The sequence below is a fragment of the Sebastes umbrosus genome, chromosome 16 (genome assembly GCF_015220745.1).
Source record: "Sebastes umbrosus isolate fSebUmb1 chromosome 16, fSebUmb1.pri, whole genome shotgun sequence".
NCBI lineage: Eukaryota > Metazoa > Chordata > Actinopteri > Perciformes > Sebastidae > Sebastes > Sebastes umbrosus.
Window position 1 is genome coordinate 30778964 of NC_051284.1, and position 22265 is coordinate 30801228.

Consider the following 22265-nt stretch of genomic DNA (forward strand, 5'->3'; position numbering starts at 1 on the left):
ACATACACACACACACACACACAGATGCTAGCATAGATTGTGGATATCAGTGTGAGCGTTCAGCTCGTTCTTCTGAAGTGAAGCTGCCCTCCTCTGTCTCTCTATCTGTCCATCTGTCTCTCCTTTCTTTATCTATCCGTCTCTATTCTCCTCTTTATTCCTCTCCCGTGTATCTTCCTGTCTTTTTTCCCGTCCTCCTTTCTTCCTCTTTCTTGTTATCCGTTCAGCTGCTCCGTCACTCCCCCCCACCCTCCCTCCGTCCCTCCCTCCATCCCTCCGTCCCTCCGTCCCCTGCTGTTGACAGTAGATGAACCTGTCCTCCCCTACTGTTAGTAACCCACAGCCTCCTCGCCCCCCCCAGACCCCTCCAGTCGTGATCTTTGCCCTCCGGTCCTCCTCATCATCTGTAGCACATGGCCCCCCCTCCATCACTCCTTTCTATTTCCAGCTCTCCGTCCTCCTGCCGTTTTTGTGAGATTTGTATCTGGCCTTCCTCGCACCATTCATGGCTTGTTGCCCCGCCCACCTCCTGTTGTTCATACACCCCCCATCTCACCTCAGAGTGAACATCCTGGTATCCTAGTAAACTAGTAAACCTAATGAAACCATCGGTACCAACCACGGTTAAATAACGCTCCAAACTTACGCTAAATTTTGGTGAGGAATAACTGTCAGGGGCATTTTCAAAAGGGTCCCTTGACCTCTGACCTCCAGATATGTGATTTTCACCGGTTTACCTTGCCGTCAGACAGCTATACAGTCTATGTTTCAGACATAGCTTTTTCAATGGAGTCTGGTGTGGCTTTGGTGAGAGCATTGATGGATACGAACGGCTTCAGTTCCCCATCAGAAAGGGCAGTGAGGGTAAAGCGGTTAAAATATTCTAAATATAGCGTACAATTAAAGTGATATTGCTATTTTTAGGTGGGCCTTTCTTTTAGATTTGTTGCCGGCCTTCACAGACATGCCCACTTTATGATAATCACATGCAGTTTGGGGCAAGTCAGCACACTGACACATGATTTTTAGCTCTCTATATATATACATATGATACTAGAAAACCTGAGGAATCCATTGGTACCAACCATGCCATACTAGTTCTTTGATTTTTATGTTGTAATTCTAAAGCTGCTCAGTTTTAAAGCTCAAAAACACACAAAAAAATAATCTTCAAAATATTAAAATAAATTTTAAAAAATGGAAACATGTATTAAAAATACAAAAATGAAATCTAAAAAAAATATATAAAAATAAAACTTTAAAAATAAAAATAAAATTATATATATATATATATATATATATAAAACATGCAGGAGACAAATCTCAAAAACACAAAAAAAAACATCTTAAAAATACTAAAATATAATAAAAAAAAGGGAAATAAATCTTAAAAATGAAAAAATTAATTCTCAGAATATATCTAAAAAATATATATATATATATATCATATGAAACTAGAAAACCTAATGAATCCACCGGTACCAACCATGTCTTTATGATAATCACATGCAGTTTGGGGCAAGTCATAGTCAAGTCAGCACACTGACACACTGACAGCTGTTGTTGCCTGTTGGGCTGCAGTTTGCCATGTTATGATTTGAGCATATTGTTTTATGCTAAATGCAGTACCTGTGAGGGTTTCTGGATCAATATCTGTCATTGTTTTGTGTTGTTAATTGATTTACAATAATAAATATATACATACATTTGCATTAAAGCAGCATATTTGTCCACTCCCATGTTGATAAGAGGATTAAATACTTGACAAATCTCCCTTTAAGGTTCATTTAGAACAGATAAGAAATGTGTGATTAATCGTGATTAGATATTTGAATGGATTGACAGCCCCTAGTATTTCTACCTTATTTCAGCATCAGTGAAGTAGATTAAACAGACAAACACAGAAAATGGAATGACAACTACATAGGAGAACGGATTACCAGCTGGCCAAGCGTTGGCAGCGGCCCAGGACCGCAGACCCCTCGGGGGTCTCAGTAGGGCACACGGTTCAGTCTGGCCCCGGGGCCCCCGAGTGGGTTAATCAAGCCCTGACATTTCATGGCAGTCGCATGTAGGTTTGTTGCCGGGACAAAAAACACTGGCAGTAAACCTGCACGCGACTGCCAGGACAAAGATACACACTTGATTTGGCTGCTTTTGTAATTTATTTCTGCACAGAATGAGGATCCTCCGTCACCTACAGGGTAGTCGCCAGCAGGAAAAGGAACATTATGAGCACAAACCTATCCTTTAACTTTATTTAAAAATGATGCTTAAGATAAATAAATATATACAACTTGGTATGTAGCTTGTAAACGTCTATATGCGCTCGCACTGTCTTGTTGGAGAGTGTATTGTGCATCATTTTGTCACATGGTGTAAATTTGGTTATAAATTTCCGACACTGTTGAACCGTTTTTAGTTTCCAAAGCTCTAAAACTGCCGTCACATGACGAGGCTCCCAGTGAGATCCAGGACCAGGTTTCACCACATTTTCTCTCATTATAATGCGACTCTGTCACCTAAAAATGACGTTTCTATACAACTTAACTACATTCTCAATTATTGTTCTACCGTTTATATTGAAAATGAGGACAGAGGCAGCAGGTTAAACCCCTACAAAATTGAAAATCGGGATGGTTGGCAAGTGTGATTGTGTGTCTGCCACTGATGAAGTGACTTCTGCGTAAGGTGACATCACTTCTATACGCACTATAGTCCACAAACTACACCCCCCCCACCCCCATCAGTATATGATCTCCCCCTCAGCTTCTCTCAGGCAGCTAATAGAAGGTGACAGCGAGGCTCTGATATCGATACCTGCTGCATGATGAGGATTAAAGATCCACCGACTCCCCGCCAACAACACAGGCTCTCTCTCTGTGTGTGTGTGTGTGTGTGTGTGTGTGTGTGTGTGCGCTCGTTGGTGTTTTGAAGAGGTGTTTTCTCGTTAAGAGTTGCTCGTTAGGGGTTGAAGGCGAAGCAAACAGGTGAGACGTTGCCGCGGTAACGGCACCAACAAACACGATCAGACTTTCATCTTCATCTGCTCGGGAGGAGAAGAAAACACTCTGCTCTTTCATCTGCTTAAAGGAGTGGAGACAGAGAGAGAGAGAGAGAGAGAGAGAGAGAGAATCAAAACAGAAGAGAGACGGAAAAGAGAAGAAAGTCCTGAGAAACAAAGAGAGAGAGAGAGAGAGAGAGAGAGACGGCAGCAAAGAGTGACAAGGAAGGAGAAGACAGAGCGGTCAGGAGAGATAGGAGGATGGGAGAAAGATGGCAATAGAAAAGGAGAAGAAATAGTTCTTTAGTCTGCTAAAAATGCAGAAAGAAACGGAGAGAATGATGGAGACAGAGAAGAAGAAGCTAGAGAGGAAAGAGGGATGAACACAGAAAAGAGAGAGAAATGTCCAGACATTCAGGGCCGTTTATTATCATTGGATTTTTGATCTATTCATCCAGATAACTTGATATTTTAGTTTCATTCAACTTCATTCTGTGAGCTCTGATGTCCTTATTTTATTTATATTCATATTCATTTAGTTCCTACATTATACAGCTTCCAGCAGGCTGGTCTCATCCACCGTTCATAGCTATACCTACCAAAAGTATGAATTCCACAAAATTGTGGGTAATTCACGTAATTGTGAACCAAGATGTTTAAAGAGCGATAAACGCAGCGTAGGGAGGAGGTCGGGGTAGATGGGTGGGTCAAAAAACACCAGACTTTCACCAGGAGACCGCCGTTCATGTCCCAGCGGTTAACTTACGTGCACTTCCGGAGTTATTTTAAGCCAAACCACCATCTTTTCCTAAACCTATCTAAGTAGTTTTGTTGCTTAAACCTAAGGAAGTTGTTTCCAGTGAAGACGGAATTTTATTTTGAAGAGACTGTATTCTTGTAACGAGCAGAAATTGACACGTGTTGCTGGACATTCGAAGGAAAACGAATGAAAAAGAGGAAGATATCGTAAGATATCGTACGAACCGTTGTATGAGGATACGTTGCTTACAGTGAACACAGCACAGAATTACATTCGTCAATCTCAAAGCTCTGTATGAAGAATCACAGCTGTTTCCTATAATAGTTTGTTTAATATAATATCCATGCAGTGGATGTTAGTGTGGATCTCTTTAGACAGTTTGACAGCCATCCCATCTCCATTATGACCAAAATCAGAATTCAAATGCAACAACAGCATTTCTTTATGTGTACATCTCCTGTAAGATGTTGCTGAACTCGATGCAAAATTACTCTAAAGCCGTTTTCTGAAATTGCAAAAACATTTCTTGCACCAGTTGGTGTTGCTGTAAGGCCAGCAGCTCGCCAGATGATTAGGGATAAGAAAGAAAGAAGAAGAAGAAACAAACAGAATTACATTTCTTTTAACTTCTTTTTTCTTGTGAAACTCTGTATACTTTCACTTCTTCAGGCCTTACTTCAAATGAAATCATTTAAGAAGAGAAAATCAATATGTTTTGGCCACAAAAGCATAATAAGAATGATATATCTTTATAGGGTATTAGAGGCTATTTGTGCAGTTCTTACCTTAAACTCTCTGCCGTCATGAGTACCTCTCGAGTCTGTCATGATTGATCTGCATTTCATCACTGTCCTGTAAAAACAAAATATCATCTTAAGCTAAGAGTTGTGTTTTTTTCAGCGTTGTGACAACACATGTTTTTAGACAATCAAGTGGCTTATTTAGCTAAAGAAGCAGGAGAACGTTCTGGACCCATAAAGGAACATTTATTAATTCATTTGACCTGAAAAAATCTAAATCAACAATTTGGAGGTGCATGGTTTTCACTGTAGTAACGGTGCTCTGTGTTCTTACTGCTGCTACCGGGCTAACATGAGGACAAACAAAACCACTGAGAGTTCTACAGCTTCTACGGAGGAGGCACAGTAGGGGAGATGAAAGGCTTAACATGTGTTACCATAACCAGATGTTTGACCGACTAGGAGCCTAACGTTTATTCCAGTTGTGATACCTGTGATAGAAAGCTAAACGCGGCCCTGGAGACCCGAGTCAGGAGAGAGAGACAAATAAAGACGGAAGAGAAAATCACTTTCATCTGCTAAAACAGAAGGAAGAGACAAAACCAGGGATAGAGACCAGGTGAGAGATGGAGATAGAGAAGATAGAAGTAAAGGAAGAGAGCAGGAACAACTGAAAACTGAGCGAGGGAAAGATGGAGAGAGTGATCAGAGAGGGAAAAACAAGCCTGTAAAGTGAGACGCAGAAAGAAAGAAAGAAAGAGACGGATGAGAGGAAGAGTTGAAAAGAGGAATATGCAGAGAAATGCAGACAGACAGAAGGAGATTGTTTTTTATTGATAGCAGCGTTTTAAGTCGGCTGCATTAGTGAGAACAGTAAATGCTTCCACTCACGGAGACTTCATATAACCTCCATTTGTTTACTGCTGATGAATATTTTAAGAGTCGAGCTTTCATCCCTGAAACGTCGCCGCACGTCGAGCGGCGGAGGAAAAAGGACTTTGGCTAATAACTTACAATAATCAATAAGAGCTGATGATGTCAGCAGTCATCCATTTTGACTTTCACATGAACGCCGTTTCCTTTAATCAAAAGACTGAACGGATGTTTTTAAAGCAGAGTTACGACACGTCTGAGCTCAGCTTCCGTTGTATCCCTCTCAATGTGTTCTTTTTGTTTATTTGTTCTTTCTTCTCATTTAATTTGGATCAAGTTTTTGGCACTACAGTTCCCATCGGGTACAAGCGGCCGAAATGGGTTTCCTCAGGAGGGTGGCTCCCTTAGAGATAGGGTGAGAAGCTCAGTCGTCGGTGAGGGACTCGGAGTAGAGCTGCTGCTAAGAGGTTGAAGATGGATGGATGGATGGATGGAGTTCCCATCATGCTTTGGGCAGTGGTCGAATGTAACTAAGTACATTAACTCAAGTACTGTGCTTAAGTACAAAGTGGAGGTACTTGTACTTTACTTGAGTATATACGAGCAGAATGATGTGATTATTGACTCAGAATGCGTCAGTCAGGTTATGTGTTCATATCTGCTACCATATTTACTAAAAGGTGTCACTGTTTTGTAACGCTGGAGAAAAACACCTCCACATTGTTTCTTTATCTTATAGGATCACTACAACATGACTGTGTGACCTCTGACCTCTTCATGAGTCATTCTGGAGAAATCCAAAAATGGAAAGATAAATGTCTCACTGCGGAGTCGAGCTCTCACTTTGTCAGAGCACTAAATTGATATGTTAATGCATCCAGGTTGCCAGGTTTCTCGCCATAAATGTCACAAACAGGGCGGTGGAGTGAGTGGGAGAGCTACATCTTACTTTATTGTCTGCTTCCATTTTCAGTGAATTGCTCTAAAAGCCCTTAACGAATCCCGCTGACTTTCAGACCCCATTTATGTGTGATGTTAAAAAGCGTGGAGCGGGAAACAGATGGATTCTGGGTCAGCGGAGGCAGGGCATCAAGTTTCACTGCATAATGTCGTGTGACCCGTTCCAAGAAGTCTTACAAAATCATACAGAGCACATCAGCAGAGAAAACTCAAATGATGTTTTTAAAGAAGCGACGGTCACTGAGGTCCGACATGAAAACACTTTGGAGTCTTTGATATATTCATATTCAGCTTATAAATCCATCCCAAGATAAGATACAGTACACGTATATGGACAGAAGCCTCTTGGATGAGTGGACATCCTTCTAGATGTTGTATTACCTGGATTACTAAGAATCCCCGTAGACATATTCTATAGTTGTTTGGATACTTCTCTCTTGATTTATTACCTCAGTAAACATTGTAAACATGAGTTTATGGTCTCAATCGCTAGTTTCAAGTCTTCTTCAATACAGCATGATGTTCATTTAGTAAATGATGGTCCCATTTAGAGTCAGATAGACCATAAAGCAGGGGATGCTTTAGGGCGGGGCTACCTTGTGATTGACAGGTCGCTACCACGGCGTTGTCCGGTCTGGGAGTTGTCCATGTTTTCGTCGTACAACGAATGGTGACAGCAAAACACAAGATGCCGACGGCAAAAAACCAAGATGGTGACGGCCAAAAACCAAGATGCCGACGACCAAAAACCAAGATGGTGACGGCAAACAACCAAGAATGTGACGGCAAAAAACAAGATGCCGACGGCCAAAAACCAAAATGGTGACGGCCAAAAACCAAGATGCCGACGGCAAAAAAACAAGAAGGCAACGGTCAAAAACCAAGATGGCGACGGCCAAAAACCAAGATGCCGACGGCAAAAAAACAAGATAGTGACGGCCAAAAACCAAGATGGCGACGGCCAAAAACCAAGATGGTGATGGCCCAAAACCAAGATGCCGACGGCAAAAAAACAAGATGGCGACGGCCAAAAACCAAGATGACGACGGCCAAAAAACAAGATGGCGACGGCCAAAAACTGATGACTACGGCCAAAAACCAAGATGGCGACGGTCAAAATGCCGAACTCGAGGCTTCAAAACCGCACTCCACAAACCAATGGCTGACGTCACGGCAACTTCGTCCCGTCAGTAAACTTTCAAAATGGCCAGCGCTCAGAAAAGATGAGACAAACGAAAAAGAGGAAATGAGCGACCACTTCCTGACCTCTCACGTCACCGGGAGAAACCCAACACACTCAAAACAACAATATGTATATAACAATAGGTGAAAACGTAACACAGCAAACCACAGCAGCTAATCCCAAATACACTGAACTGTGTCTACAGGAGAAAGATCCTTGAGGTTTTAAACCTTTGACTTCATTTCGTGCCCTTCGCTGGTATTTTACTGGCAAAGTGAGTTTCTCTCCAAAACAAACCTTAGAATCTCAGGAGGGAGTGAGGTTGCAGATTTGGTGTGCAACCATGTTTACTGTACTTCCAGTCCAGGTGGAGGACCTCGGTTTGGGAATCCCTAGCCTTGAGGTGAGAGGACAAGGCTGCGAGTGAAAGATTTATGCCTCCAAAACCCTGAAGGAAGTGATTTCTGAACACTCCTCCCACTCAGTGACAAGGTGCTCTTGAACAAACCTCCAGAGGCCGACTGTGGTCGTACTTTAACTTTTCAGCCGGTCAGATAGAAGAAACTGGAACAAAGAAATTAAGAAGTAACGGTGAGATAGCGAATGGATGGAGTGAAAGAGTGCAGGAAGGAAGACATGAAATGTCAGACGAGGAGAGAAAAGAGGGAGAGATGAGGGAAGAGTATATGCAAACGACAAAGTTTGGTTAGCTGTAGGCGGTATTAGCAGCAGCAGAGGGAATATGTGTGTGGGAACAAATTGTCGACAGGAATTCATTAGGCTCGTTGTGCGATAACGAGTGCTTGTGGTTTTAATTGACTTAATCAACAAATAGAATTAATCAGAGATTTCTAATTAATGGTAATTGATTGAAATATCCACTGGGTCACCGCGCACGCACACAAAATCCGTCTCCCCTCCCTCTCTCTCTCTTTATTTCTGTCTCTCCTCGCAGGAGTTTGTCCTTGTCCTCTTTCCTTCTTGTCCCTACTCTCAGTTGTTTTTATTCTCTGTCAGTTGTTTGTCTCTCTCTTTCTGCCGCTCTATATTGCTCATCGTCTTTTCCTGTCTTTTAGTTTGTATAAGATTGCTTCATGTGTGTTAAAAGAACTTTAAAAGGCTGCATTAGTTGTTGCTTGTTGCTTCAGGTACCAGTGAGAGAGTAAATGATGATCCAGGAAGTCCAGTTTGAGTAACAGATCCACAAGTTTGAAGGCATTTAAAGTCATTTTTGGGCTTAAACTTAACCAAACCTAAACCATGATGTGGCAGATCAGACACTTATATGAACTATACAAATGTGTGAGCCAGAACGGCAGTCAGAGAGCGCAGACCTCTGCCAAAGCCAAATGTCCATCTCGCCGTCATTAGAAACTGTTTGGAAAAGGGCAGACACTATCGAAAATACTCAGCAGGTGATTGGATGAACCATCCGTCAATCAAACTCTTGCTTGAAGCCTGACGAGACAGATTTTCATGTGAACTCATGATATCGTGAGAATCCAGCTGCCAGAATTTAAAGGGTTCTTCCTTGGCAGAAAAAAAAAATACGTTCCCATACAACAAAACTGCGCAGACCAGATCCATTCCTTCCTCTTTTACTTTCACAATAAAAGCCCTAGACATAAAATTTAGTATTCACAGACGAGTATTTCACATTTTTGTGTCGTTTATTCGTCACGCCCCCCCCCCCCCCCCCCCCCCCCCCCCCCGATGTGTAAAGGCCTTCAAGCTGCGCAGCAATGTTCAATACTTCTTTGGTATGAAGTGAAATGTTGAATATCTCGTCAGATTTATAGTCTAGTATTTATTGATCGGACCATTTCTGAGTTGTTTTATTTAGGCAAAGCTGAGCTTCTTTTTTGATTTCATCTCCAGAACTTAGTTATAGTATCGGCCCATTTCAGATGTTGTCCAGTCCTAGTCTCTCTTTTCAAAGTGCTTTACTGTTTAAAACCACTGACAGAGCAGCCACACTAACAACCTCCACTCTCCTCTATCCTCTCCTCCCTCCCTCCATCCCTCCATCGCTCCCTCCCTCCCTCCCTCCCTCCCTCCATCCCTCCCTCCCTCCATCCCTCTCTTCACGGCAGGTCTCGGTAATTAGATTGTGGAGATGAGGAGGTGGAGGAGAGTTAAGAGGATTTTGTTTTTAGGAGAGGGAGATTTAAGAGTGAGAGAGATAGAGGAGGGCATGGAGTGGGAGAGAGAGAGAGAGAGAGAGAGAGAGTGAAGGGGGAATTAAAGAAAGAGGAGAGCAGATCCTCTTCTTTTTGTTTATCCCGAGTCGGTCACCTCTTCCTGACAGGATGTTGAGTGACAGACAGAGAAATACATGAAGAGAGAGAGAGAGAGAGAGAGAGAGATAAAGACATCACTTGTTGTTTTTGTGAGTCTCCTGCTGGTCGACCTTGAGTTTGACCACGTAGAGAGACGACGGACACAGAAGACAGAAACAACATCACACCCAGAGACGGATGAGGGTTCTCACCAGGGTTCTTTGGTTCTCGTTAAGCTGTAATAACGACTCAAAGAACCCCCAATTTGTCCACTAGAAACCATCCAGTGAGGTTACCTAGACGCCCTTCTTTCTAGCCACATTATCCAGCTCCTCCGGAGGATCCAGGGTATTACCAGGTGTAATCGGGAGGAGGCTACGATCAGGAGAAACCCTGATCAGATTCTTAAAGACCTCAACTCGTGTCTTTCAACATGAAGGAGCAGTGGTTCTACTCAGAGCACCTTCTGGATGTCTGAGTTCCTCTCCTGGTCTTTGAGGATGAGCGAAACACCTTCCCAAGGAAATTAAGGCGGCTTGTATCCACAGTCTCAGGTTTTTTGGTTCCTACTCAAGGTCATGTGTTTCACCACAACAGTGTAGTTAGTACAACGTCGGTATTAGTGTTGACGTGGTACCAATGCACCTGTCGATCTCTTGCTTCATCTTAAGGCCTGAATACTGAATGTGAAATACTCGCCTGCGAATACTATATGTCTAGGGCTTTTATTGTGAAAGGTAAGAACGGAAGGAGTGGATGTGGTCTGCGCTGCCTTTGTCAAGGTTGAAAAGAGGTTTGCCGTCTTGGTTCAGACTACAAAGCCTCCGTGTTGTTGTTTTATAAATATATACGCAACTCAACCCGTTCTGCACAATGTGATTGGTTGATGCCTTTATTCACGGTGCGAAAGCTCAGAAGAATTGACCGGAAAAGTATAACGCTTTTTCGACGTGTAATATTCACATTCTGTGTGAAATTTTAATAGAACATCAGCACATCGTCTGCAAAAAGCAGAGATGCAACCCTGAGGTCACCGTACTGGACACACTCCTCCCTTTTTTCTGCATAAACCAAAGTTTTGTTGATCAGAAGATTAAATGATTTTCATGTGTTTTTAATTTCCCGTCTCTCTCGCTTGTTGTTTCTGTCTTTCTGTTGCTCTCTGTCTTCATCTTTTCTATCCTTCTTTATCTCCCAGTTTCTTTGTAACTCACTTTAATCTTCTGTCTCTTTTCACTCTACCTCTCCTCTTCCTCTTCTTCTCCGTCGACCTATCTCTCGCACTTGTTTTTCGGCTTTTCTGTCCATCTCATCCCTCCCTCTATATCTACATCCTCCGTCTCTTTCTCTTTCTCTTTCTCTGCAGCCACTCTACGGCTTTCCATGTATTTTGGAAGAAAAGCTTTTTAGCAAATATTTGTCCGACTGTGTCTGTAGAGCCCTCTGAGTCAATATGGGCCCAGCCAGGCTCGACCTGTCGGAGAGAGAGAGAGAGAGAGAGAGAGAGAGAGAGAGAGAGAGAGAGAGAGAGAGAGAAAGAGGGATCAGTGCATAAAAACCAGCAGTGCAGAAACAATAGAGACTTAGGATTCTCTCTCTCTCTCCTCTCCGTCTGAAAATAAACTCTCAGGAAAAATACTTTTTGCTATCTGAAGCTGACCAAACTGCATCCATCACACTGATTATGGTGATAAAAAATGATATTTATCAGTATTCAAACTTGTCCTCTCCACTGAAAATGTGTTTTTAAAATGCTTTTTATGGAGACAAAACAGGGAAACCACGCGGTGGTAAAAAAAACTAAAACCAAAATACCGTAAAATCTCAAATAGTGGCCCGTTCACTAACCAAACAGAAGTGGACTCAAGTCTGTTTTCTCGTGTAGTTTTCTTGTAAACAAACAAAGTTATGTGCACATTAATTTCTTGGCTAAACATATTGTGTTTCCTTGAGGCCTAACAAATCCTCTGAATGCATTAACTTCCTCTTGAAACATTTGCAAAGATGAATATTTGGATATTTCAGAGTTGTTACATGAGTGGAACAGCATCAAACTAGCATCGCCCATGTGAGAGTATTCTCCGTACTACTCCTCGTGGTCACAAACTCTACATTTAACGAGCTAAATCATTAGACTGAATTGCAACGTCGCTCTGTTTTTTTTGTTTTACGTTGCCTTAACCAAACCAGCCCGGTCTCACTAAATGGCGTATCAATAACACAGCAATTTGTAAATCATTTCACGTCTAATAACAACGCCATTCTTGCTTTTGGCTTGTTCACGCCATGTAGTCTGTACTGACTGCAATGTAAACACATCCTGCATGAATATGCTAGTGACGTAGAATAAAGACTGGTGGAGGTGGATGGGTCCAACAAACACAGGACTTTCAACCGCTGTTTTTGTCCAAAGGTAACCATGTTTGTGACGTGTTTACGTACATATTTTACTTAGTTTAAGCCCAACCATGATATTTTTCCTAAACCTCACTAGGTGGTTTTGTTGCCTCAACATAACCGCGAGCGTTTCACGGTAACGACGTGGCGTTAAATGACACGGGAAAAGCTGTTTCCCAACGTTAACACTGTGGCGTATAGATGCCCAGAAAAGCCTAAAATGCGTTATCATGACACGCGGAATATCCTGAAAATGTTGTGCTATTTGTACTCCTTCCCATGAGATCAGGTTAACCAATCAGTCGCATATCATCAACGTCCTACACTGATCTTATCCTTGCTTCATTTTCGGGCAATGTTTTTGTCGCTATTTATCTCTCCAACCGGAGGAAGCAGCTTCAGTCCTCCGTCTGAAGCATCTAACCACAGTACTGATGTGCACTAGAAGTATTTTGGCAGCGCTCAGAGCCCAATTCACAATAAATGAAAATAGAAAATAGTGTAAAAACACACTTTGGGTGTCAGCCAGTAGGCGGCCTGTATTGATTATATATTAAAGTGAATCATGTCCGTCTGACAGCCCGTTAAGCTGCTGTCATGTGTTGCCATGTTTGCTGACTGTGATGTCAAAGTTATTCTGTCTAAGTGGATGAAATCAGATTCTACAAACACTCCCAACATCTGACTCGTCTTCACCAGCTCCTATTTATACTCAAAGCATTCCTCAGTTCTACTTCCTGTTGTTGAAGCAGGCTTTGTAGAGCAGATTTCAGAGCTATGACCGAACGCTGAATTATTGTTCCAGCTTCAATCTAGTTGAATTCATCTTCCCGTGCTCGCTCCTCGCCGTCTGCCGCACTTATTTGGGCGCAGAGCGAGTATCACTCGTTTTGTTGTTGTTTCGAGCCTCCTCCTTCAACGTAACACACACACACACACACACACACACACACACCTCCTGTTTGGAATAAATTTACCTGCAACCTCCCAAACACACACCGGGCTTGTCCTCTTGATCCCGTCTGCTGTATTCTGCATCCTCATCTCCTGTTTAGACAACAGCGAGCCACAAATATGCTAAACTGAAGAGAGCGAGAACGAGGAGATGAAAGACAGAAGAAGAAGAAGAAGAGTTGAGTGAGTGAGTGTGTGTGCAGGAAAGAGAGAGAGAGAGAGAGTAAGAGAATCCCATTTCATTGTAATAGTGTTTAATATTTATTGGAAAAATGTAAAGAAAATGTAAAGGAAGTGCTTTTCAGCGAGCGGGCAGGATTAGCATAAATAGTTTGGGGCTTGGACGTGTTTGGTCCCCGCTGCAGAGGAGTAAGGCGGTCCCATCTATGCTGTCACACACACTCACAAATACATGCATATGTTTGCACACACACACACACTTGTGCACACGCCTGCATGAGTAAACATTCAAACATGCAAACACACACACACTCGCTGACCTTTGGGTGTGGAAACTCATCAGCATATAGTGATTTATAATAGGCACTGCCAATCCTTGTGTTTCTTTTCCCCCCTTTTCTGCATTTATTAGACAGCCGCAGCAGAGAGGAGAGCAGAGGGGGATATCGGCTGTTGTCATTTATTTTATGCACTGTTAGTGCTGATCAAGGATCTGTGTGCTGAATTTGACTTTATGCTGATTAGTTGTTGTGAATGACCTGAATTTAACTGCAGCGAACTGTGGCGGACTGGGAAGATGAATAGAAACTAGGGCTGTCAAAGTTAACGCGATCATAACGCAAATTCGTTTTAACGCCACTAATTTCTTTAATGCATTGAAGTAACTTGTGATTTTTAGCTCTCTATATATATATATGTATATATATATGATACTAGAAAACCTGAGGAATCCATTGGTTGCAACCATGTCATACTAGTTATTTAATCTTTAGGTTGTAGTTCTAAAGCTGCTCAGTTTTAAAGCTCAAAAACACACACAAAATTAATCTTCAAAATAATAAAATAAATTTTAAAAAAATGGAAAGAAAGTATTACAAATCTAAAAATGAAATCTAAAAAGAAAACTTTAAAAATCTAAAAATATATATATTACATGCAGGAGACAAATCTCAAAAACACACAAAAAACAATCTTAAAAATACTAAAATATTTTTTTTTTTAAATGGGAAATAAATCCTAAAAATGAAAAAATGAATTCTCAAAAATATAAAAATACAAAAGAATATATCTAAAAAAAAAAAAAAAAAAATATCATGTGAAACTAGAAAACCTAATGAATCCATCGGTACAAACCATGTCTTTATGATAATCACATGCAGTTTGGGGCAAGTCATAGTCAAGTCAGCACACTGACACACTGACAGCTGCAGTTTGCCATGTTATGATTGGAGCATATTGTTTTATGCTATATGCAGTACCTGTGAGGGTTTCTGGACAATATCTGTCATTGTTTTGTGTTGATAATTGATTTACAATAATAAATATATACATACATTTGCATAAAGCAAGCATATTCGACCACTCCCATGTTGATGAGAGGATTAAATACATCTTTAACTTTGTTTGTTTCTTACTTTGGTTTAAAGGATTATTCCGTTTTTACAACTTTGGTCTCATTTTCATAGTTTTGTCCATCATTTCTGTCATTTTTAATAATATTTTACTCACCGAATTAATCGAAACAAGAGCAATCAGATGATCAGACAGGTTGGAAAGTTCATCCAGTTTATTTAATCTCTTTATTTGGAGGTGAAACTGAAAGTGAAAGTGCACATAAAAACTGTGTTCTTGCATTTCTGTTTAACAAGCTAGAAATGTAAAACACGTGACTTTGTGCTGCCAGACAGCGACACGAACTGTAGAAGATGTTTCACGAGCTTAAAATTGTTGTTTTTGTATCTGAATTATAATAATTTGAATATTTCATGCGTTTTGTTGACCTTTTTCTTCTTTTCGTGTCACCCTCTAGTCTCTGTGTTCGGAGGTGAAAGCCCGACGCCGAGGAGTCGCCTCCGTTCTTAAACTCTGCCAGAAGCTGCTGCAACAGAGCCAGGTGGGTAAAACAAATAAAATCACATCACAACTGACCCGACAAAGAAGATTTTAAACTCAACACATACTATAAACTGGCACCAGTAAAATAAATGTATTCCTTTTATTACATTTTTAAGAAAAAAATACCAAATATTTACCTCAAAAATGTTAAAATGACCTTGATTTCCTGATGATCTGGTGGAGAATCCGTGCCAAACCCTCATGAAACAGCATAACCTTGAAGAGAGGAGTTATATCATTGTACATTGTCAACATTTAATCATATGATTAGCATGATAATAGCTTTTATAATTCTGACAAAACTGTTCCCCCACCTCTGGGACAGTCGGGCCCCATGGCGGAGGTGGGCCCAGAGGCGGAGCAGCACCGGGAGGCCCTGCAGCTGCTGTCGATCAACCTGGAGAGGAGGTGGGAGGCGATCGTGATGCAGGCGCTGCAGTGGCAGAACCGACTGAAGAGAGAGCTGGGAGAGCAGCAGGTTAGAGCGCTCTGACATTTACACTTTACATCCTTCATTCTGCACTGCAGGCAGTCAGCTGACGCACTGTTACACTCGCTGAGCATGTCACCGGCTGATTCGATGCTAAGATGCAGCGTGAAAGACAGATGGTGCTGTGATTGAAGCTGCAGTGTGTCTTTACAACCTGACACGAGAGTGTTGAGATGTTTTGTGAAATGAGCATCAACTCCGGAACAAAGCACAAACTTTGATATCAACATAAACTGATCTCTCCTTTTATTATTTGTTCCCCGGATAAAACAGCATTTTATTAAGGTCTGGGTCACAGTTTGGTTGTGGTTAGATAAGAAAAGAATTATCTGAGGACCAGCTTATACAGTAAGATGCACCATCCATGCTCCTGTCATCTCTCTAACAATTATAACAGTAGATATAAGTATTCATAAAGTCTAAAGATATAGGGCCCTATTTAAACCATCTATAGTGCATTTAGGGCGTGTCCAACTCTAAGGACATTTGCTACTTACTCGACTAACACTAACACACAATTTTGTTAAAGGACCCATATTATAAAAAGTGAGATTTTCAGGTCTTTTATGTTATAAAGCAGGTTTAAGTGCTTTATAAATACTGTTAAACTATCAAAACGCTCAATATACGGAGAAATACACACAGCCCGTATTCAGAAATTGTGCGTTTCAAACAAGCCATTTAGATTTCTGTGCATTTGTGATGTCACAAATATACCATATTTAGACCATTACATGGTTTTAAACGTAAATATTCTAAATGTGTTCCAGTTTATTTCCTGTTGCAGTGTATGTAAATAACATCAGCTGACAGGAAGTAGACATGGACCCAAACTGTTGCCTTAGCGTGGCGGCTGCGTCGCTTGGCGGCTGCGTCATTCACGCGTTGGGTGTTCACGACAGCTGCGTTTCTGCTGTTGTCAGCTCTTTCTACATTGAGTTTGCCTTTCATAATGTCCATTTCATTTCATTATAAATGTCATTTACTTTTATTTTAGACAGAGAAAGGTTAAGAAACGTGAGGTAATTTGTAAATAATAATAATAATCCACAATTAAAACCCTGTATCCCGTACTATATTCATTTATGGAGCTCTGCAAGTCACTGCATGTTCTACAACACTGTCTGGCACATATTTCTCTCTCCCCCTTTCACAACTATCAATGTCTCTCTCAAAGAAAGGCCAAAAAGTAAATTGCATTTCATTATGTCCATTATATTTTGATAATGTCATAATGATAATGTCCTGTAGTTGTTCTGATGAGATGGATGGGATAGTGGACTGATATCCAACCAGACTATCTGTTTCTGTTTAGACTTGTAAAGCCTTCAGAGGCTGAAGCTTCGTACGACGGCTCCATTCTGAATCAGTCCAACAAGCAGCCGGTTGATAAAACTAATCTGTTAGTTCTCCGGAGCGCTCAGTGTCACAGAAGCAGTGTTTCTCTGTCTGCCACCTCCTCCTCCACAAACAGAGAGAAAACCTGGCAAATGAGATTTTTAACACGTTGACAGTTTGCATATCAGAACACCGGGCGTAGTCTGCCGGCACGACGGCGACGGCGCCAAACGGTCTGTCTTATTAGAACGTCGTCAGCCAATGAACCGCTTCAGGTTCCACGTCTCAGGTACGAGCCGCTCGCTGCAGGATGACAGCTCGGCATGTGAGGACGTGAAAGACCGGACGACGCGGATGTTTAGAGGAATATCGGTCGTGAAGGAGCCGAACTGCTCGGACCGATCGAGGCTCAGAGACAGTAGAATGAGAGAGAGAGATGAGTGCGTTATTCACCTGATGTGAGCTGTTATGGATATTTCTAATAGTGATGAATAAAGTTCTATAGAGATGGAAGGAGGAGTGCATTTGAATGTAAGGTCAAGGCGTTCTGCAGAGACAAATATCACACTTATATAAGCATAAAACCACACTGACGTAAGTACATATATATTGTGTTACATAAATGCATGTAGAGACACGTGTCATGTGCATTTGAGAGCACATACACACACACACACACACACACACACACACGACGGGACAATTTATTGATTGCCAGCAATTAATTGACGGATAGCGACGTGTTAAGAGCTCAGAGGGAGGGAGGGAGGGAGGGGTGTGGGAGGAAAGAGAGAGAGGTAAATACTACCTTTAATGGAAATATTTTACTACAAAACTAACGCAACTTGTGATTTTTAGGTTGTAGCAGCTCAGTTTTAAAGCTAGAGTGGAGATACTGGTATCACATGAAACTAGAAACCTGATGAATCCATCGGTACCAACCATGTCATACTAGCTGGTCATGAAGGAGGTTAAATAACGCTGCAAAGTTACGCTAAATTGTGGCGAGGAAAAAACTGTCATGTCCATTTTCAAAGGGCTCCCTTGACCTCTGACCTCCAGATCAGTGAATGTAAATGGGTTGCAGTTTGCCATGTTGTGATTTGGAGCATATTGTTTTATGCTAAATGCAGTACCTGTGAGGGTTTCTGGACAATATCTGTCATTGATTTGTGTTGTTAATTGATTTACAATAATAAACATATACATACATTTGCATAAAGCAGCACATTTGTCCACTCCCATGTTGATAAGAGGATTAAATACCTGACAAATCTCCCTTTAAGGTACATTTTGAACTGATAAAAAAATGTGATTAATTTGCGATTAATCACGATTAACTATGTACAATCATGCGATTATTCCTGATTAAATATGTTAATTGATTAACAGCCCTGTAGTTCACACACGTGCAGATTTGGTCAGTAACATAATTTGTTTTCATACATGCAGAAACAATCACACATAAACATCAGCCGGTGGAAACATGCACACCGGCAGCCATTTATGGGAAAGCGAGCAGACTCATTTACACAAACACTCTCTCAAGCACACGCACACACACACACACACACGCACACACACACACACGCACACGCACACACACACACACACACACACACACACACACACACACACTCACACACACACACACACACACACACACACACAGACCAGGAGAGGACAATCATTTTATCACTGAGCAGAAGTGTTCATTTATAAGCTAAACCAGCCAGATATATGCCTCTCTGCTTCTTTCTCTCTCTACACTTCATCCCCCCCTCTCTCCTTCTCTCTCTCTCTCTCTCTCTCTCTCTCTCTCTCTCTCTCTTTATTCCTCTCCCATCTCCAGTAGAAGTGAAATTACTCTCCAGCCAGGCAGCGAGGTCAGAGTGTCTGGCCTCTGTTATTTGTCTTCTCCTCCTCTACATTGTGTGTAAGTGTGTGTTTATGTGTGAATGTACTAGAGAGAGGAGAGAGAGTCTCGGCACATGTTCAGCAGAATTATTAACTGATTCTCACTAATATTCCACGTTCATAAATGAGCCACCACTCACCGCGCTTAAAGACGCTTTGAGTGTTACAACTGGATTTAGAGACTAATGCACCAAAACAACCAATATAAGAGTTCATTGAATAAGAAAGCAATAAGAGATGGGTATTTAAGATAATAAAGGATTAATAAAATGCAAATAACAATACAAATAGATAAATACAAATTATGAAACTACACAAAATAAGCAAATTGTATTAAAATAAAATAAAATAGAATAGAAGAGATAATGATCAGCAATAAAATGTTGATTAAACAAAGTAGAGTAAAATAAACACTATAATAATGATGACAAATAAAATAAGTATAAACAATAAAACTTTAAAATTATAAAACACTACATAAAAGCCAGACTAAATAGATGGGTTTTTAGTTTACGTTTAAAAACATCATATATTGATGGTTTTTGATTCAACTTAATTCAATGCAACTTTATTTATCCCTGCAAAGATAACCGCACGAACAACGCAAAAATACACTAAACTGTGAAAACAACTCAACAAATTGCTGCAAATTTGCTTCTAGTTGTTTTGCAAAATCTGTTAAACTCACCCTCAAAGACGCCCCAAAAGATCAGTTCAATCTGTTCATTATTCCTGCTTTTTACATCTTCGTAAAACATTTTGTAACTTGTTCTTGTGATATATAAATAAAGTTATTATTATTACATTATCTAATAATCTAACATTCAGGTATGTTTCCATCCATTAGGGCTGTCAGTCATTTAAAGTATTTAATCACCATTAATCGCATATTAATCACACACGTTTTATCTGTTCTAAATGTACCTTAAAGGGAGATTTGTCAAGTATTTAATCCTCTTATCAACATGGGATGGGCAAATATGCTGCTTTATGTAAATGTATGTATATATTTATTATTGTAAATCAATTATCAACACAAAACAATGACAGATATTGTCCAGAAACCCTCACAGGTACTGCATTTAACATAAAACAATATGCTCCAATCATAACATGGCAAACTGCAGCCCAACAGGCAACAACAGCTGTCAGTGTGTCAGTGTGCTGACTTGACTATGACTTGCCCCAAACTGCATGTGATTATCATAAAGACATGGTTGGTACCGGTGGATTCATTAGGTTTTCTAGTTTCATATGATATATATATATTTTTTTAAATATATTCTTTTGTATTTTTATATTTTTTGAGTTCTCGTTTTTTTTTCATTTTTATGATTTATTTCCCATTTAAAAAAAAATATTTTTGTATTTTTAAGGTTGTTTTTATGTGTGTTTAAGATTTGTCTCCTGCATGTTTTATATATATATATATATATATATATATATATAGTTTTTTTGTTTATATATATATTTTTAAAGTTTTATTTTTAGATTTTTTTTTTATTTCTTTTTTGTATTTTTAATACTTTTTTTCCATCCATCCATCCATCCATCTTCAACCGCTTATCCGGGATCGGGTCGCGGGGGCAACAGCTCCAGCAGGGGACCCCAAACTTCCCTTTCCCGGGCCACATTAACCAGCTCTGACTGGGGGATCCCGAGGCGTTCCCAGGCCAGAGTAGAGATATAATCTCTCCACCTAGTCCTGGGTCTTCCCCGTGGTCTCCTCCCAGCTGGTCGTGCCTGGAACACCTCCCAAGGGAGGCGCCCAGGAGGCATCCGTGCTAGATGCCCGAACCACCTCAACTGGCTCCTTTCGACGCATATATATATATATATATACTTTTTTTCCATTTTTTAAATTTATTTTATTATTTTGAAGATTATTTTTGTGTGTGTTTTTGAGCTTTAAAACTGAGCAGCTTTAGAACTACAACCTAAAAATCAAAGAACTACTATGACATGGTTGGAACCAATGGATTCCTCAGGTTTTCTAGTATCATATGTATATATATATAGAGAGAGAGAGAGCTAAAAATCACAAGTTACTTCAATGCATTAAAGAAATTAGTGGCGCTAAAGTGGCGCTTGACTATGACTTGCCCCCAAACTGCATGTGATTATTTATTTTTTTACGTAACAAACTGAAAAACTCAACAACTCAAAAATGCCTTTGTTCTTGCAGAGAGAAAGAGGAAGAAGATCAATAACAGCTTTATATTTAAGAGCGATGTCACGCTCTTCATTTAACTTTCTGCAAGAAAGCAAATTCGATTATTTACCAAAACGATTGAGGATCATGAATATCAGGGGAGTAGTCGTTGGGACATCTTGATCAGACTCGTTGTTCTGAGATTCTTCTCTTCTTGTCCTACATGTGTATTGTCTTCATAAAGCACATGAAGGATCCTTTTTTATCTTTGATTCCATGTAAATGAGTCTAAATTAAAGCCGCAGGGTGTTGTGGGTGATGAAGGTTCACCTGTTAGTCAAATGTAATATATGGAAATTATATTTTAGAACACTTTCCTCCCGATTATGAAATATATTTTAGAGCGGGAGTTATGAGCAACATATGGAGGTTTTCATTCACCGTTTTGCAATTACATTCAAAGCGTTCCTGTCTGCTCCTCCACTCTGCATGGAGAGGTGATTTATCTGTGCGCTCCTATTCATTCTGAATGGGAGCGGTGACGCCGGGCTCCCTCAGCTCTCTGACAAGCGGTACAGCAGAGAGCCGGCAGAGAGCGGAGCAGCGGCAGCAGCTCCTGGAGGAGCTCCGCCACATGAATAATCACCCAGACGCTGCTAGATAGCTCCGCTCTCCTTGGGCCTTCCAGCAGATGCTATGCTAACAAATGGGAGCAGTCAAACCAGAGCTAATGGGAAAAAGTTTCCTGTTTTCACCCCAAAAAAAAAAAAAACACTGCACAGGTCCCTCGCATGCACACAAACAAACAAACAAACAAACACACACACACAAACACACACAAACAGTGTCAGCCGGCTGCGATTACGGCGGTAAACAGAGGGAGGTGGAGCGGCTGTAAACACCACACACACTCACCAGGAGAACCACAGGAGGAAACGCTGGAGAACAGGTAGTTTACACCTGTTTCTCATGCAGCTCCTTGTGAGGCAGATTAACATAAAGTGTGTGATTCCACTTCCTGCTTCCCAGAGGATGAACCCTTTAATGACCTCATGATCTTTCCTCGACCGCCGGCCGTCACAGAATAGATAAATCATCAGTGTGTTGACACTTTAGAGCATTGACCATTACAACTTCTACGA

General features: G+C 40.9%; 1 protein-coding gene across 2 annotated transcripts in view; it reads left to right on the forward strand.

Moving 5' to 3' along the window:
- The window catches only part of akap6 (A kinase (PRKA) anchor protein 6), a 187565-nt gene that overhangs the window by 148059 nt on the left and 17241 nt on the right, over positions 1–22265 (forward strand). For both annotated transcript variants that reach the window (XM_037796614.1, XM_037796615.1), the window contains exons 17-18: positions 15141–15224; positions 15552–15704. In XM_037796614.1, the coding sequence (XP_037652542.1) occupies positions 15141–15224; positions 15552–15704 (237 nt within the window). The remainder of the gene's footprint in view (positions 1–15140; positions 15225–15551; positions 15705–22265) is intronic.